This window comes from Cornus florida, unplaced genomic scaffold (assembly GCF_030987335.1).
Source record: "Cornus florida cultivar Cherokee Brave unplaced genomic scaffold, ASM3098733v1 CherokeeBrave_3.0.0_Hap2_Chr11, whole genome shotgun sequence".
NCBI classification, from domain to species: domain Eukaryota; kingdom Viridiplantae; phylum Streptophyta; class Magnoliopsida; order Cornales; family Cornaceae; genus Cornus; species Cornus florida.
Window position 1 is genome coordinate 107,043,146 of NW_026775581.1, and position 18,014 is coordinate 107,061,159.

An 18,014-nucleotide genomic window follows, 5' to 3' on the forward strand; every position below is an offset into this window, starting at 1 on the left:
TTTTCTCAACTTATTTAATTTTGTTCTCAACACTTTTTAATCTTTTTATCAACACATTTTAATCTTATTTTCAACACTTTTAATCTTGTTCTCAATACATTTTAATCTTATTCTCAACACTTTAAATCTTGTTCTCAACAATTTTTAATCTTTTTCACAACACATTTGATGTAGTTATCAATGCATTTAATCTTATTCTCAACACTTTTTAATCTTGTTTTCGAAAGTGTTGAGATAAAGATTAAAATGTATTGAGATAATGATTAAAATGTGTTGAGTTGGAGATTAAAGGTGTTGAAAACAAGATTAAATGGCGTTGACAACAAGATTAAAATGTGTTGAGAACAAGATTAAATATATTGATAACAACATTAAATGTGTTGAGAAAAAGGTTAAAATTGTTGAGGACAAAATTTAAGGTGTTGACAAAAATATTAAAAGTGTTGAGAATAAGATTAAACGGTACAGTATTGATAAAAAGATTAAAATGTGTTGAGAACAAAATTAAATAAGTTGAGAAAAAGATTAAGACTATGTTTGGTGTAAGTGAATGGAATCAAATGAAGGTGGAATGGAATGCATTTGTTTCCATTCTTTTGTTTGGTGTGTCACATTACAAGTGGAATGAGCATTCGGCCATTCCTAGGGAATGCCCATCCCATCAAAAAGGTGGAATGCCCATTCCACTTCTTGAGAGGTGGAATGATCTCTCTCTATCTCGTTTATTTTTCTCTCTCTATTTTCTCTTTCCCTTTTATTTTTGCAAATTAATTTTTTTAGTTAATTTTTTTTACTAATAATAAAATGTAATTTAAAGAAATAATATAAATTCATTCTATTTTAACTTTCTTACCAAACATAGGAATGAGAATGAGATTTTATTTTTACACATTCCATATTTACAACCAAACGGTGGAATGAGAATCATTATTCTCATTCCATTCCATTCTCATTCAATTCCCACCTCCATTCTCATTCTATTCCAATTCATTCCACCACACCAAACATGCCCTAAAGGTGTTGAAAAAAATAAAAAAATAAAAAGTGTTGAGAACAAGATTAAAGAGATTGAGAATAAAATTAAATGTGTTAAAAAAAAAAAATGTTTTGATAATAAGATTGAAGGTGTCGAGAAAAAAAATTAAAAAGTGTTAAGAACAAGATTTAAAGTATTGAGAAAAAAATTATTATTAAAGGTGTTGATAAAAAGATTAAAAAGTGTTGAGAATAAGATTAAAGGTGTTGAGAAAAATATTAAAAAGTTTTGAGAACAAGATTTAAGGTAAGAAAAAGATTATTATTATTTCATGTTGTAATCAAGATAATATTGGGTTTGTTAATAAAAAAGAAGACAGAAATCACTATTAGAACCACCCTTTTGTGTACCTGAAGAGTTGTACATTTTTCAATAATGGCCTTATATTATGAAGCTTTGCATCATATATAATCTTCAATCAGTCTTTCTATAAAAGGTGTTGAAAACAAGATTAAATGTATTGAGGTAAAGATTAAAAGTGTTGAAATAAAGATTAAAAGATATTGAGATAATGATTAAAAGGTGTTGAACTACAAATTAAAGGTGTTGAAAACAAGATTAAATAGTGTCGAAAACAAGATTAAAGGTGTTGAGAAAAAAAGATTAAAAAATGTTGAAAGGTACTAAGGTAAAAATTAAAAGGTATTGACTATTGAGGTAAAGATTAAAAGTGTTAAGATAAAGATTAAAAGGTATTTGGGTAATGATTAAAATGTGTTGAGTTAGAGATTAAAGGTGTTGAAAACAAGATTAAAAAGTGTTGAAAATAAGATTAAAAGTGTTTATAACAAGATTAAAAAGTATTGAGAACAAGATTAAATGTATTGATAACAACATTAAATGTGTTGAGAAAAAGATTAAAAATTGTTGAGGACAAGAATTATGGTATTGATAAAAATAAATAAATAAATAAAAGTAAGTGGTTTTGATAATAAGATTGAAGGTGTCAAAAAAAAAAAAAAGATTAAAAAGTGTTGAGAATAAGATTAAAGATGTTGAGAAAAAAGATTAAAAAGTGTTATCTTTAAAGGTGAATAAGATTAAAAGATGTTGAGAAAAAAGATTAAAAAAGAAAAAAAAGTGTTGAAGGGGTTGAGAAAAAAATTAAAGGTGTTGATAGTAAGATTAAATGATGTTGAGAATAAGATTAAATGGTGTTGATAATTAGATTAAATGTATTGAGGTAAAGATTAAAAATGTTGTGATAAAGATTAAAAGATATTGAGGTAATGATTAAAATGTGTTAAGTTACAGATTAAAGATGTTGAAAACAAGATTAAATGGTGTTGAGAAAAAAAATTAAAAAATGTTGAAAATAAGATTAAAGGTGTTGAGAAAAAAGATTAAAAAGTGTTGACAACAATATTAAAGGTGTTGATAATAAGATTAAAAAAAAAAAAAAAAAAAGTATTGAGAACAAGATTGAAGAGATTGAGATTAAGATTAAAGGTGTTGAGAAAAAATGAAAAATGGTGTTAATAACAAAATTGAAGGTGTTGAGAAAAAAGATTAAAAAGTATTGAGAATAAAATTAAAGGTGTTGAAAAAAAAGATTAAATAGTGTGAAAAGGTCCTGAGGCAAAGATTAAAAGTGTTAAGATAAAGATTAAAAGTGTATTGGGGTATTGATTAAAAAGTGTTGACTTAGAGATTAAAGGTTGTGAAAACAAGATTAAATGGTGTTGAGAACAAGATTAAAGAGGTTTAGAAAAAGATTATAGGTGTTGAGAAAAAAGATTCAAAAGTGTTGAGAACAAGATTAAAGTTGTTCAAAAAAAAGATTAAAAAATGTTAAAAAGTAGTGAGGTAAAATTAAAAGTGTTGAGATAAAGATTAAAAGGTATTGAGGTAATGATTAAAAGGTATTGAGGTAGATATTAAAAGTGGTGAAAATAAGATTAAATGGTTTTGAGAACAAGATTAAAGAGTGTTGAAAACAAGATTAGAGGTGTTGATAATAAGATTAAAATATGTTGAGAATAAAATTAAAAAGTGTTGAGAACAAGATTAAATGTATTGATAATAACATTAAATATGTTGAGAAAAAAGATAAAAAATTGTTGAGGACAAAATTTAAGGTGTTGAGAAAAAATTAAAAGTGTTGAGAATAAGATTAAAAGTGTTGATAAAAAGATTAAAAAGTATTGAGAACAAAATTAAACAAATTGAGAAAAATAAAATAAAAAATAAAAAAACTATGATATTTTTTAAGGCGATGCCTGAACAACTATGCTATTTTGAGGTACATAGTGATGAGGGAGAGATATGCTATTTTGAGGTACATAGTGATGAGAGAGAGATGACGGGATGGTGACGAGGGAAAAAGGTGCTGAAGCACCAGAGGATATTTTGTTTTCTTTTTTTCTTTTCTTTTTTTCTTTCTATTTTTTTTTTTTTTTTTTTAATGTCGTTCCTTCTTTGGTGGGACACGACCTGTTTACAGCAAAGATCTTAGCCCTTTGATAGGACCTGAAATTTCACTTTTCCAGCACAAGGCTAGATTTAGCTGCCTAGTTTCTTTGAGAAAGGCCAGAATTGTCAATTGGATTTTTTTTAAGAAATTGTCTACTACTACTACTACAATGCTACCGCTAAATATGAACAATTAATAATTTCAGTAGGTTGTGCATACACATGCACAGGACTTCTGCAGCGAAATAATATGTACGTACTTTAGATAATTATGTAGCATATATAAACAGTTCTATAACACACCCAAGAACTATGGCTCAGCAGAATCCGGAGGGATTCCAGAGATCTCTGAAAACTAAATAAATAAATAAAAAACCAGCAACAATTGGATTTTCTTGAAATTGGATAGCTGTCTAGGTTATATGGTAGCAATTAAACACAAATTATTGTCTATTTTTATAAGCTTCACATAGTTTACCAATTGTGATCCACCCTTCCAAATATAATAATAATTAGAAGATCAAAGCAATCGATATGCAGCATAAAACAGAAGTAGACCATTAAGGTGAAAAACAATACAAAAGCCATGAGATCTGATCCCTATTTTAGTCCCTAGCAAGCATCATTATCACAAGAATTGCTCATAGAAATTGCAATATATCTGGCTTCTGTCACTAATGCAACATCGACAAGATATTGTCAGCACATGCACCATCAGGAGCCCGCCATCATTTTCCCCTGGATGAAGGAAAAAGCAAAAGATATCAGGAGAAGGAAATTAGGAGGTAGAACTGTGGTGTAAAAGCGTGTATTCACATGCATATGGGAAAATGAGTCATGGCATTTACGTACGTGTTCATCATCAGCGTGATGTTATCCCCTTTTAGCAGGATCCTTCCTGGAAAAAAAAAAAAAAAAACAGCAGCAAGATTTACATTAAAAAGGGAAGAGATCTTGTGGGAAATGCAAACCAAGGGTTATTTTGCTACCCACCCAGAGACTTTCTGCTCTTCTTCTTTACATTGACTTCCTCGGCATCTTCCAGAACCAAATTCATGTACTCATCAAACCCCTAACATCCCAAATAAAAACAATATAAACAAGGATGTAAAATGTGATATAATGGAACAGAAAATCAACAATTGGCCTATTTCTTGCAGCACAAATACTGAGAGAACTCTTGTGGTGGTCCAATACATGCTATTCATTCAGTAACACAAATACAAAAATGCATGCACCCTTCACATGATAAATTTTAGGTGCATTCATCAGCAAATTTTTAAATGCATTTGTAATGTACATGAGAAAATGCATAAACCATAAACAATTTATGCATTGGAATCTATACTGTTAGCACTAATATAGGAGTCTTCCACTATAGTACTAACTGGTCGCCTGCATTAATTATCAGAGGAAACAAGGATTTCCAAAGCCAGATTTTACATAAGAGACTTCTGACCATAGGAGTGCCCTCTTCCCAACTGGAATTTATGCAGTTTATAGGACTTGTTCCTACATTAAAACCCAAATTTTAAAATGCTTGAAAAATTGCTTAGGAGTATGAGTTAATTTTATTTATTTTTTAAAATTTTAATTTTCACTTTTATGCACCCATATGTTTGAAGTTTTTCATTTTCAATGAAGATGTGGCAGTAATTTCATTCGTCAACACATGTTTTACTTTGGTGTTGGGAAGGAGAGCAGGGTATTGGATGTGCATGTGGTAGCATATTTGATATGTTTTATATTAGGACAGCTTGTCATTTACAAGTTTTGAATTCCATGAATTGTCCATGTTAGTTTGGATGGAGTATCCATCCGTCAATCCAACCAGACATACCAAGATATCATATTGAAAATATGGCCCCAATAGTCGATTACTAAAACTTGGGAGGGTTTGAGTCTAACAAATGCCCATGATAAAAAAGAGTTACGTCTTGCAAATGGGCCAAACCCAATCTCAAGAAGGATACAAACAACACATCTAAAATCAATATGCCAAATACACACTACACTCATTAATTTAGAAAGAACGCTAATCTAATAGAAAACAGTGCCGACCATGGTCAATCTCAATTCTGATATTTCGAAATCTACAAAAGTTAAGAGAAAGGGAGTAACCAATAATCAGCAGATTGATGTTGAGAAATTCTGAAATTTTCTAAGGTTTAGCAACCAAGAAAAAAGGTAGGGTTATAGAAGTTTGTTCACAATTTATCTAGATTATAATCTAGCCTTAAAATAATTAGCCATGAGATGCTATTCCTCATGGGCATCCTCTAACAGGCACACCCACTGGGTTTAAAAAAAAAAAAGAAGGCACATACGAGCGTGTGAAGTCTTCAAGCAAGAAACTCAATAAAGATTTTACACAATTTAAAGCATACCATAATAATCACTTTCTATGTTCCTTAATTTCTAAAGCTCCATAATATGCACCAGTCGCCACCCACAATAGAATATCTCTCCCAACTATCAAAATACATTCATGTATTCATGAGTTGTGACCTTGAAAACTGAAGAACTCGTAATGAGAGGAAAAAAATTCCCTTTTCATTTAAATTCACCACCATGCAGTGTTATTATGTTTTATATGTGTGTGTCTGTAAAGATATTTATCAGATATGACTATATATGATAAATATCATCTCCAAACTTCAGAATGATATATCCAGGTTTCCTAAAAACAAATTTCCACAGAACCAAACATAACACTGAAGAACTCATAATGAGAGAATAAAATTCCCTTTTAATTTAAATTCACCACCATGCAGTGTTATTATGTTTTATATTTGTGTGTCTATATATATATATTTATCAGGTATGAAGATATTTGATAAATATCATCTCCAAACTTCTGAATGATATAACCAGGTGTCCTAAAAACAATTTTCCACAGAACAAAAGTAGGGAGGAATAGATACAGGAAGCCCAATCAACATGAACAAGCAGAAAAGGGTCTGAGAGTAGTAAACATACAATAATGCGTCCTTCAATCCTCAAGTCCTTCTGCTCAAAAAGCCAAATCTGGATACGAGCTTTCTGTTTCCATTCAAAGAGAGAAAGCATAAGCACAATACAATTAGCAAAGAATAATAGACAAACGCATGACAAAAATCATCTTTTATATCAAAAACATCACTTACACTTTGAAGAAACCTGAATATGAGATTCTGAAACCACCAGTCGTTCATGAAACAAAAGACATAGTAGATTAGTAACAATTATAGCCAAATCGAATAGCAAGACATAAAAGCTCAGATAGAAAACCGCATACAAATATATTGTATCCAATTCCACAGAATACACAAATTACCGAAAAAAAATTACAGAACACACAAATTTCAGAAAAAATTCCACAGAACAAACCGAAACAATGTATATATAGAGAGAGATAGAGGGAGAGGTGAACGTACGATGGGTTGGGTCATAATCCTCTGGACTTTGGTCGCCATGGCTGCTTCGTGGTTCGGTAACAGAGTTGTCTCTTTCTTCACAGAAACGCAGCACAAATTCCTACAACAAGAGAGAGAGGGGTTTGTATCGTATTGTTATGGTGGAGTAAAAACCCTAGCTTCGCTATCGGGGTCGGTCTTGCTAGGATGTACTCGGTGCGAAAGACCATGAATTGGGCTTAATATCAGTTTTAACTAAAAAAATTTTGGACCCGACTCGGGCTAGATTTAGATCCTTGGCTTTTTTTTTTTTTTTTTTTTTAGACAAATGACATTCAATATTCTTTTAAAAGGAGAGATCTCTCATTAAGTCATTAGGACACTAACCTAATATGAAAAAAAATTAATTTTGGCATTCAATATTCTTTTAAAAGGAGAGATCTCTCATTAAGTCATTAGGGCACTAACCTAATATGAAAAAAAATTAATTTTGGCTTGTCATTTTGGTTCAACTATTTCTAAACAGTTTAATGATAAATTCATTTTTTTTTTTTTTAAATACCTTTGAAAGCTTTTAATATCATTATGTACTCCTTATTTTACCCTTTCTTTGAAGAGAAATCTCCATTTTGCTGGCATTTCTAGAATGTTTCTCCCTTAACTGGTACTCAATATTTCGTAACTAGAATTTATTTTTAGAAAAACTCATTTATTACTACCCTACCTACCAATGTGGGTGTCTAGATGGACTAGACTACCTTCCAATGTGAGTGTAGATGGATTTAGCCAATATGAGTGTATTTCCATGAATTCTAGTTGAAAAATAACTGAGCCCAAGCATAAGGGTGAAGGCATGCATCAGGTGAGGCCAGCCTGGATTCAACTTTTACTTGCTGCAGTAGCCAATGAGTAGAACAAATTCGGATGCAATCAACATTTACAAACAAACACTGCTTGCGGATTACCTGGTAAAAGACACCATATTTCATCAAGTTCACCAAGTTCTTAGCCCATTGTTGAGTGTGCGAGCCACTAGAACTTAAACAATCTCCATTAGTATGGAGATAAGAGAACATCAAGCCCGGAAAAAATATACAAAACCTAAAATAAAAGAATAAATTGGGACACGAATATATGACAAAAAAAAACCTCATAAAGATATTTCCCCATGTTAAGCAAGAGTAGATACCGATTTGGTTCTGAAGACAAAATTATAAGTTACATATAATATTTGATCTCCCATTATCAAGGACACTCTATCCAAGAGATACAAGGGCTAATAACTCTACATCCGAAACGGAGAAAATTATGGTGCCTCCTGAACAAAACAGCATCATAGTCTCCAGACACTAACTTTGAAGTGTGTTAGTTTTTCTCAACCTGGTTTCTACCATGAGCAACCCTTGTTCTGCTCCCGTTCACACTAATCCTTCTAGACCAGGAGAACTGCATTAATACAACCATCATTTTCTGGATTATTTGTCACTTGAGCATATTTCCCTGCATCCACCATGTAAACAAATGAGGATAATTGACGGTAACAGAGGAAAAATGGGAAAACAACAACGATTACATAAGAAGAAGAAGCTTTACCCCATACAACTTTTCCAGCTGGTGTGACCAGACCCAGTTCACTGACATTCACCTATAATTCATGGAAGGGGATATTAAACAAAGACAAACACCACCAGATTTGACTTCTAATCAAAACAAAACAAGAAACTAAAAGGAAAAATTACCTCGATGATGGTTCCTTTAGTCATAACACCAAGAGATGTATACATTGGACCATTAGGATTTTTCTTCACTCCAATGATCTCGAGATTGAAAGTGCATTTAAGTTCAGGGTGCGTCACGTGAGCTTTATTGAATCGCAAGCCTGAAGGACGGATGAATCGTTCATACTTGGGAGGTTTCCTCGTAAAACCTGGTCCTACAAATGTGGCTTTGGTGATCATCCTCTTCCACTGCTTGGCTGTGGAAAAAGAAAACCGGGCATGGACATCAGTGACATAACTAGACAAACAAATATATGTTTCATTCCTTCAGTAGTCTCATAGTCAAAAACTCTGCCTCATAAGAGAAATCACAAGAGTAATATTATGTTGTTCTTTAAAATAGTCGATCATCAAAAGTAGCTTTTATATGGTAACTACATGACACACATACAAACACTATAATCAAACTAATATTATACCAATCAGATCGTGGATCGAGTAATTAATGTATTCCAGTTGAAGGACCCGAAGTTATAAAGATTCAGGCCAGCAGAGCACTTTTCAAGCATGGGGTTTAAGTCCCATAGGGGACAGTTGTTCGTGAGAGTGTACCTTACTCCCCAAAAAAATAATAAAATAATAATCCATGAAACGAAGTTTAATAATTCATATAAATCTAAATATAAAAACAATATAAGAATATTTTAACACTAAACCAAGCAATGACCAGATCCAATAAAATGCTCAGTAAGTTACATATTCAAGCATTCTCAGGAACTGTCCTTGCTGATCACTTTCTATCCACCCTAAAAGGCTAAAACTATCACAAACTTTTTAGTCTAAAAGAAAATTTAAATATTAAGTAACTTAGCAACCTAATATTAGGATTTCTCAGAACAAAACAGATGGAACATATAAACAATTCAAACACAAAAATTAAACCAGGAAAAGAAAGAAAGCAAAAGAAACCATGTAGAATGCTTACTTTTTCGTTTACCGGATCTGATCACTTTAAACATCTCATCTTCAGCTACAGGCCTGACCTGAAAAGCAAAAATAACTTCCACTTATAAAATTGTCTACTCATTATGAAGTAATCACCAGCAACTTATGCAACATAAGATACTAGGTATTAGCGTATTAAAGTTCATTAACTCATCAAACACATACGATCATTACTCCTTGGAAATCAAATTCGTACTTTAGATTCTCTTAGGCGTGCACAAAAATCTGTTAAAATCGGTGAAACAAATGGCTTAGTTTTGAGAACGAATGGTTTGGCTCAGGTTCCTAAAATTAAGGACCATTCTTTTGGTTCAGTCCTTTTGGACCCCAAACCATGAACTGAACCGTTAGAAACACACATACATACATAAATACATATATATATATGTATATATATATTGGTTGGCAATAACCCTTATCATGCACCACGATACATAGGATAAGTCTATATATATAAACCTACTAACCCAGTAACTTTAATCTGTCTTCTCAGCCCACAGCCCTAAATCTCTCTCTTAGTTCACCGCTGGTCCTGTCATCGTCGACCCAATGCCATCGCCTGCTGACACGTCATCTCACCTCTTTGTGGTTTCTCACGCTCACTCTCTAATTTTTTGTTCTCTCCCTCTTTTTCACGCACAACCGCCTGCCTCCTGAAACTTCTCAACAACCATTGTTCATCTCCTTTGGATAAACCACCAATTTGTTTGTTTGTCTGTCTGTCTTTAGACTACACATAGCTCCAGTGTAGTTTATCATGTAAACATATTTCATATTTCAAAAGTAGTATATACTACAGAATTGAGTCAAAAAATTGACTCGAATGTTATGGAATTAGGTGAAGTTACATATTTAGTTAATGCATAACTTAGTCACCATTAGCCATGTAAACTTTAAGTCAATGTATATAGCGTTGTTAAAGGCGCGTCTAGGCTCTATGCTCATACATGCGCCTGTTGTGTGCCTAGGTGCGCCTTTAATATGGAATATGAATATGTTTAATAGTAATTTAAAATTTTAATTGTGCGCCTCGCTTCACTTAGGCTCGCGCTTTGCCTTGCGCTTTGTGCCTAGGTGTTACAAAGGGGAGCTTGTCCCGCCCATTGCAGTTGGTATCAGAGCCAGACCAGTCATTGATTTGGCATCATGCCAAGCGCCCCGCCCACAGAGCGTCTGGGTCTTCACCACGAGTGGGCAGGGTGGCCCAAGCCGCAACAAGGACGTTACAAATTCAGGTGGGGAAGAATGTTACAAGGGGGAGTTTGTCCCATGTCGGATCCAGATGGGAAAATGAATGGGTATAAATGAGTGGGTATGCAGCACTACCCAATAGCTTAAGCTTTTGGCTAAATGGGTAAGCGTCCACCCGTTACACTAGGCTCCAAAGGACATTTAGCGCCTTAGTGTGCCTTGGGCCTTTGATAACACTAAATGTATACGTTGGTCACTATTAGCCATGTAAACTTTATCATTTTAATGTTACATTTTAATCCTCCCATAAAACTTAAAAAGAGATTCAAAATCTAAATTAGCCATATAAACTTTATTTATGTTGACAAAAACTACACTATTTTCAAATAAAGGTGCTACTTAAAAAATTTATTTGTTCACTTTCACAAGAACTTCGCTCTATGAAGAGTAATAGGAATATCTGCCTACAAATATCTTTATAAAGTTTGATGTCATTGCACATAGAAGTACAAGTACGTAAAGGATTAAAACAGATGTCAGGGTGACTAGCACATAAGCTATAAAGGACTAAAAACTACACCACTGAAAGAAACTTCCAGCCTTGTAAAGAGTATTGAGAAGGCATTTGGGTGCCGAAACGTGTTCTACGTATAGTTGCCTTGTATAATCATTTATGAAGTCTCAAACTTCACTCCAAGAGAACCAATTTTTTATGTTAAACATCTAACACAGCTGAAAATCATTTCTATTCTTCACATTTCTGTAAGCACATGGTGCATCCAATGTATGTGAAATGAAACAAGGAAGAAGTGCAACTTATTCTAGAAAAGATGAAATGTGAAAAACAAGCACAAGAACCTACCTTGGGTAGAGGAACCTCCCATTTCCCAGCTTTTTCTTTCCTCTTTTGCTTTATGGTGTTACTAAGAACCTGCATACAGCACGACAGATCCATTAATTGTATCCAGATTCCAGTCAATATAGAATTATACCAATCGTATAAAAAAAAAGGAGACTGAAAAGTAAAACAACCACCAAAATAACATACCTTTGCTCGTGTTGTTGTTTCACGATCAAGCAGATAGGCAGGAACAGCTCCTTCATGTACATCATCATCCACCTTGCGCCTTGTTGAAGATTCCTCATGCATAGCCAATCTGTCATCATGGTTAAAATAAAGAATCAGAAACAATCTTGAACCATTAGACATTCAATAAGAATAATAGCAATCTGGCACATGCAAATATAAGAAATAAACAAATTCTTCACAAACACTATCTCAGATGCTCGACTTCAAAAATAGAAGTTCTGGAATTAGAGTGGCGCTGCACGAGTTGCTTTTGTGAGGGAATAGAAGAGAAATGAAGAAAGTTCGTTAGGGTCATAAGGTAAGGCCAGAGGGATTGGTGCACAATTTTCTAGAGGCGGTCAAGCAGTTTCGGCACCAGAAAGATTGCAAATCATACAGATGAGATAGAATTGCTCTTTCTTTGTAGTCATGGTAAGCAAGTCTATTACTTAGGGGAAAATGCAAAAACAAAAAAATAAATGAAAGAACCACAATTTAAAGGCCAAAAACAATGATAAGCTCAAATCTCATAAAATAAATAAATAAATGACATATTAGAAGTATACACAATTCCCTTAAACACACCTCAAAATATCCATCACATGGATGGAGTATTAAATGTTTATTCATTTATCTTCAACTGTTTTCCAATATATTCCTTCCTTCGAAACAGATGGAGCCATAGGATTATTGAATCCAAAGAAAGACTCTCAAAGTCATGAGTGTGTTTCATCAAAGATATCTGTTATGGCATGTTACACATTATGTGTAATGTAACATAGTAATTAATTATCTTTTTTTTTTCAATTGGGAGAGATGGCTGAGTGGACTAAAGCGTCGGATTGCTAATCCGTTGTACGAGTTATTCGTACCGAGGGTTTTGATTCTTGCTCGAGCCGGATGATGAAAAATTATCATGTCCGGTTCCTTCGGGACAACAGTGTATCGAACAAATATAATTCATCGTGATAAGTGGATCTATTTATCTCCGTTCCATAGGTTTGTAGTTTTATTTCTTTTAGCAATTCTTTCTTGATTTGTTTCATTATTGTAAATGTATTTATCAATAATTTTGTTTGTTGATGATGCAAGAAAAAGTTGTGTATTGATTCTGGGAATATTAATGATATATAGAAAGATATCAAATCTGTTCCTATCTAACGGAACGCTATTGGATCAAATGACAAAGACATTGTTGAGAAAAATCGAATTGAGTTCCTGGATTTACCTAGGTCAGTTTATGAGCCAATAAAGGAATCCCCCGACGAGAAAATGGATTATGGGAGACGAAGAATCCCTTCTAGAATTTTTTTTCCCAGCATTTATCCGTTTTGGGGTTTCTCTCGCTTTTGGCATAGCGGGCCCCCCTGAACCCGGGGTTTTTGATGCATACAAGTATTTTTGTTGGAACGTTGATACATAACTAAACTGTCTACCTGAGACTGTCCCTTGGCCCATAAAACAAACTTTTTTGTCCACAAAAACAGTCTTTTATGCGTATGGAAATCCACTCAACTCAATTCAGTAACAAAACAAGTAACAAATACTCTGAAATAATAGTTCCACTTAATTAGTTTCATTCCCACTTTACATTGACATCTTTAATTGATGGTCGAAGAGTTAACAACAGCTACCCTATAATTTCTCCCCCCACCACCCTTCAAGCCCCAATTCCTCCTTGATGAGTGTGCCCATAACTTCAATAATGTGGAAACTATATATTGAAGGAATCCTGGTTGAAGAGGAAGGAAATTTCACCGAATAGATAGAACTTCTCTGAAATTTCATACTACCTCTGTCCCATTACAGATGTCCACGTTCAAAATTCACACATTTTAAGACACTAGCTTTTATTACATTGGCAGAGCATATATTTCCAAATTTATCCCTTTTAAATATTATTCTTTGATGGGGTCCGCCATTTTGAGACTTTAATGTGTTTTATCTTTTAGGGGTAAATTGGGAATGTTAAAACAAATAGTGCATTGATTTTTGAAATGGAACAACTATTATGAGACAGCCTAAAATAGAAAGATGAACTATTAATATGGGACGAGGGAGTACCATTAAGGCATTAAGGCAAAAAAGAAAAATGAAACTCGGCTTTTTTTAAATGACTCTATACTTCAGTTCTCCAAGTATCAAAAGGTCATTCAGGAATCAGGAATGATATTTTGTTTATGGCTATTTTATATATATATATAAAAAAAAAAAGCATCATACAAGTTAATAAATCAATACATTAAACCCAATCATATGTGAGAAAAACACTCACGTTTTCTTCATTTGAGCCTTCTCGGCATAGCGTTTCTTAGCGAACATCTTACCCTTGATACCCAAGGCCTGTTCCATTCGCATTAAAGCACAAAAATGAGAACTTTACAGAAAATTTTCACAAACACACACATTGGATAGATATAAATAATAGAGGAATGAAGAATTTGAACCTTCTGGGCAATTTCAGATCGCTTGTGAACTTCGCGGGCCTCTTTCTTCCTTTTGCGCTCGAAATGATCATGGCGATAGCCATGTCTCTTCCTGTGAAGATCTATGTAATCCCCTTGCGGCTTAACAATTCATCAAAATAGCATTAATCAATAAACAGTTACATAAAATCCTATGAGAAACCGAACTACTACTAAGCCTATATAGTGAAATTGGTATGTCCAGAAACTAACCATTGCTGTCGACGAAGATTTTAGATTTTCTAGAGAGAGAGTAGGTAGAAACCCTAGCTTGTGACGGTGTAAGGGGGTTTTGTTGATTGAGAAAGAGGAAGAAGTAAACCGGGTTTTAGGATCTGGGTGGGCCGGTGCAGAAATAATTATCTGAATTCTGAAATAAACGTGACCCAACCCGATATGACCCGATCCAATAAATTACACAATGATTCGTTTGGTTAGAGAAGAAGATTGAGACTTCCAAAAACAAAATTAAAAATAAAAAATAAAAAAAGTCAAGTGAGAAACATATTTTCAGAGAATATTTTGTTAATTATGAAAAGAATTTTCAATAAATTTTCATTTTATCATTTAGATAGTGTGAAAATTATAAATAAATAAAATGTAGTTTTACTTTTCAATTTTTTTCTCCAAAACAAACATGGTTGTTTGATAAATTTTAAGAGCTGAATTTTAAATACTAATTTTTTTAAGTGGTAATTAAATATTTTTATATTTTTAAAAAATTTTCAGTGTTCAATATTTAGTGATGAGTGATATTTCCGTCACTTAAAATTTTATTTCATTTTAAGTGGTAATTACTGTTTTTGGTGATATTCAAATTGCTACCAACACAATTGGATAGACGCTTAATCCATTTAGAATTAAGCACTGAATTGAGTAATTAAATATCACCGGACCTAAAAGAAAAATAATGGTGATAGTTTTATATTCAATAAATATTATATAACTTAAAAATTAAATATTTGTATAAGGTGTGGGGATGGTGGAGTTAGATATAATATAAATTTATATTTTAACAAATTGAATAAATTGTAAAAATTACCCCTTGAATTATACATGTTTTGCACCCAAAAAAAAAAAACCAGTGTTGCAACCCTTAAAATTAGTGGTTAAAGATGTAATTTTATCGTATTTGTCATTATCAAAGTCATGCGATGAACCAATGGGTATTTTTCAAACAACATCCTAATGGAGGGGTAATTTACCTAAAAAAAAGAATAATAAAAGGTAGTTTCATGCAAATTTGGAAGTTTGGAGGAGGGCTTCTTGTAACTTGAAGTGTAATTCAAAGAATTTGTGTTTACTCCTTAGAATTATATAAAATGATTGTCTTGCTAAAGTAATATTATGTATGTTTAATCTTATAGAACTTCATATAACGGTTCAAAGTTTGTTTTCAAAATAATAAAGATATATCTTTATATTCTGTAGATGTTGAATGGAGTTTGTGTGTGGATTTGGATCCACGCGTGATGTATTCTTTGAATTCAGATGATGATTATTATTCTTTAAAATTTAAAAGAATTTATATTGATTAGTGAACAAATAAGTATTATAATTAGTAGTTGCATGCCAAAACTATTTTATAGTAGTATTATAGTATAATGTTAGAGTTTAAACAGGACTTTTTAAAAGGAGAGACAAAATTAAATATCCAATTTTTACTTGTTAATATAAAACAATCTAAATTTTCTCAAAATAAAAGTGAAAAGGCAATCAGTTCAAATAAGTGGTGAAAAAAAAAAAAAAAAAAAAAAGAAAAAAAAAAGAAAGTGGTGAGAGGTTTTATTTTGATTAAGGATTTGTGAAACATTACCAACAGGTATGGCCTAGCGATACAAGGCTCCTACTTCTTAAAGGAATATCAGGGGTCGAATCTTAGTGGAGGCAATGTGTATGAGTCCCACCTAAGTGAAAAAAAAAAAAAAAAAAAAAAACTTGTCACACGTTTGATGTTGACAATTGGATTGCATTTACATGGATTAATATCCTCCATGACAGAGCTTCATATCATTACTTAATTTTTAAATTTGTATATGCTATAACATGAAATTGAAATTGAATTGAAAAAAAAAAAAAAAGTCCTAAGTTTGAATTATTATTATTTTTTAATTCCAATTATAAGTCATCAAATTCATGTTACCAAATTAGTAAATATTTGGACAAAATTATCTTTAAGTTGTTGAGGATATTGGAAAATATTGTTTTGATTTTTTCAGCTAGGCCAATGAATTGCTGAGGCGTTCTTTTGTACCTAAAGTTGACTGTTGAAGGTCTTAATTGCATGGAAGCAGCAAGGAATGTCCAAAGAATATGCTATTATTAAATACTAACAAAAAGTGTATATATATATATATATATATTCGTGTATGTGTGAAATCTTGCTGGCAAGTTCAAAGTTTCCTACTGTCCAGTGTTTTTGAAAATTGGAATAAACCAATGCTCAAGATCTAAGAGGAAAAATAACTAAATTAAAATACTCATGAGTCATGATCTAAGCAACCTTGTAATTGTTTTATTGTCGCGTTACTATAATATATATTTTTTATAATATTGTTTTCATTTGGTGTTCTTAGGAGTAAGAAGAGTTTCAGCCAAGGTGTCTCATAACTACCCAAAAATTATAAAAATTATTTAGGGTTGTTTGATAATTATTTTTTGTTTAGTGTTTTCTCCCTTCGGTAGGAATAAAAAATAAATAAATGAAAGGGAGAGAATAAGGGATGACTGAGGCATTCCTAGGGTAAAAATTAAGTATTTTTCTATTTTTGTTTGGTTTGGTTAGATGGAATAGAATGGAAAAACTGACGATTTAATTTGATCTTTAAGATAAAAGGGAAGATAAATTTTTAAATTATTTTTACCATTAAACCCATCACTACTTTATTTATGAAATTTATGAAATATTTATGAAGGGTGATATAGTAATTTAAAACTTTTATAATTTTTCCTATCTTGCGTTCACATTTGGACTGATTAAAATTTGTAAAGGAAGAAGGATCATCCATCATTCCTATTATCCCTTATTTCCTTATATCATCTCTCCTTCATTCCCATTTTCCTTCCACCTCCCTTCTTTTCTTCCTACCGAACATAGCACTAACGTAGTGAAGTGAAGTAAAAGCATGAAGCGTTTTTTATAATATTTATTACAATTTGAATAATATTGAAGTGCTTAAAAAAAAAAAAATGCAAAACACAAAGCCAAAACAAACTTCCAAATATTATTAATCTGCTTCACATCAAAATAAAAGCGCAAAGTAATTCTGATTGCCAAACATGTCCTTACATCACCAATAATCAATTTGTTAATTTTTCTTTTTTTGGGCGAGCATTATTTTGCATATCTTTCGCATCAAACTTATTTTATTTAGTGAGATATTAACTTTTGGTTCAACAGCTATTCTTAAATTAAAGAAATGTTGAACCTCTAATGGAAAATTGAATCAGCTCAGTCTCAAATGAAAATTTCGTAATTTATAATATGCAAATGTATTTAGCAGCAAAGAAACATAAAAGATATTAAGAGCATGTTTGGGTTGGAATAAAAAAATTACTTTTATGCATAGAGCTATCAAAAAATTGCGGTGAGTAAAAAACATGTTAGTTGTTTGGTTACATATTATAATAAGTAATTTTTATTATTAAATTATTTTTTAATAATATTTTTTAAACATTTATATTGCTAATTTTATAATATAATTTAACAGAATTTTACCATAT

The 18,014-nt window shown here is 32.0% G+C and overlaps 2 protein-coding genes across 2 annotated transcripts; both read right to left on the reverse strand.

The window, feature by feature from the left end:
- Positions 1 to 3,880: 3,880 nt before the first annotated feature.
- LOC132283171 (uncharacterized) lies at positions 3,881 to 7,075 on the reverse strand. Its single transcript, XM_059785095.1, has 6 exons — positions 6,865 to 7,075; positions 6,595 to 6,621; positions 6,428 to 6,490; positions 4,442 to 4,520; positions 4,301 to 4,346; positions 3,881 to 4,186 (listed from the first exon to the last, which is right to left on the reverse strand). The coding sequence occupies exons 1-6, from the start codon at positions 6,901 to 6,903 to the stop codon at positions 4,177 to 4,179; spliced, it is 264 nt and encodes an 87-aa protein (XP_059641078.1). The 5' UTR covers positions 6,904 to 7,075; the 3' UTR covers positions 3,881 to 4,176.
- A 901-nt stretch (positions 7,076 to 7,976) lies between these two features.
- On the reverse strand, positions 7,977 to 14,695 carry LOC132283170 (uncharacterized). The gene is made up of 9 exons (XM_059785094.1): positions 14,505 to 14,695; positions 14,274 to 14,393; positions 14,102 to 14,169; positions 11,806 to 11,914; positions 11,620 to 11,688; positions 9,547 to 9,604; positions 8,583 to 8,818; positions 8,437 to 8,488; positions 7,977 to 8,343 (listed from the first exon to the last, which is right to left on the reverse strand). Exons 1-9 carry the CDS (start codon positions 14,505 to 14,507, stop codon positions 8,276 to 8,278), a joined length of 783 nt encoding a protein of 260 aa, XP_059641077.1. The 5' UTR covers positions 14,508 to 14,695; the 3' UTR covers positions 7,977 to 8,275.
- Positions 14,696 to 18,014: the final 3,319 nt, after the last annotated feature.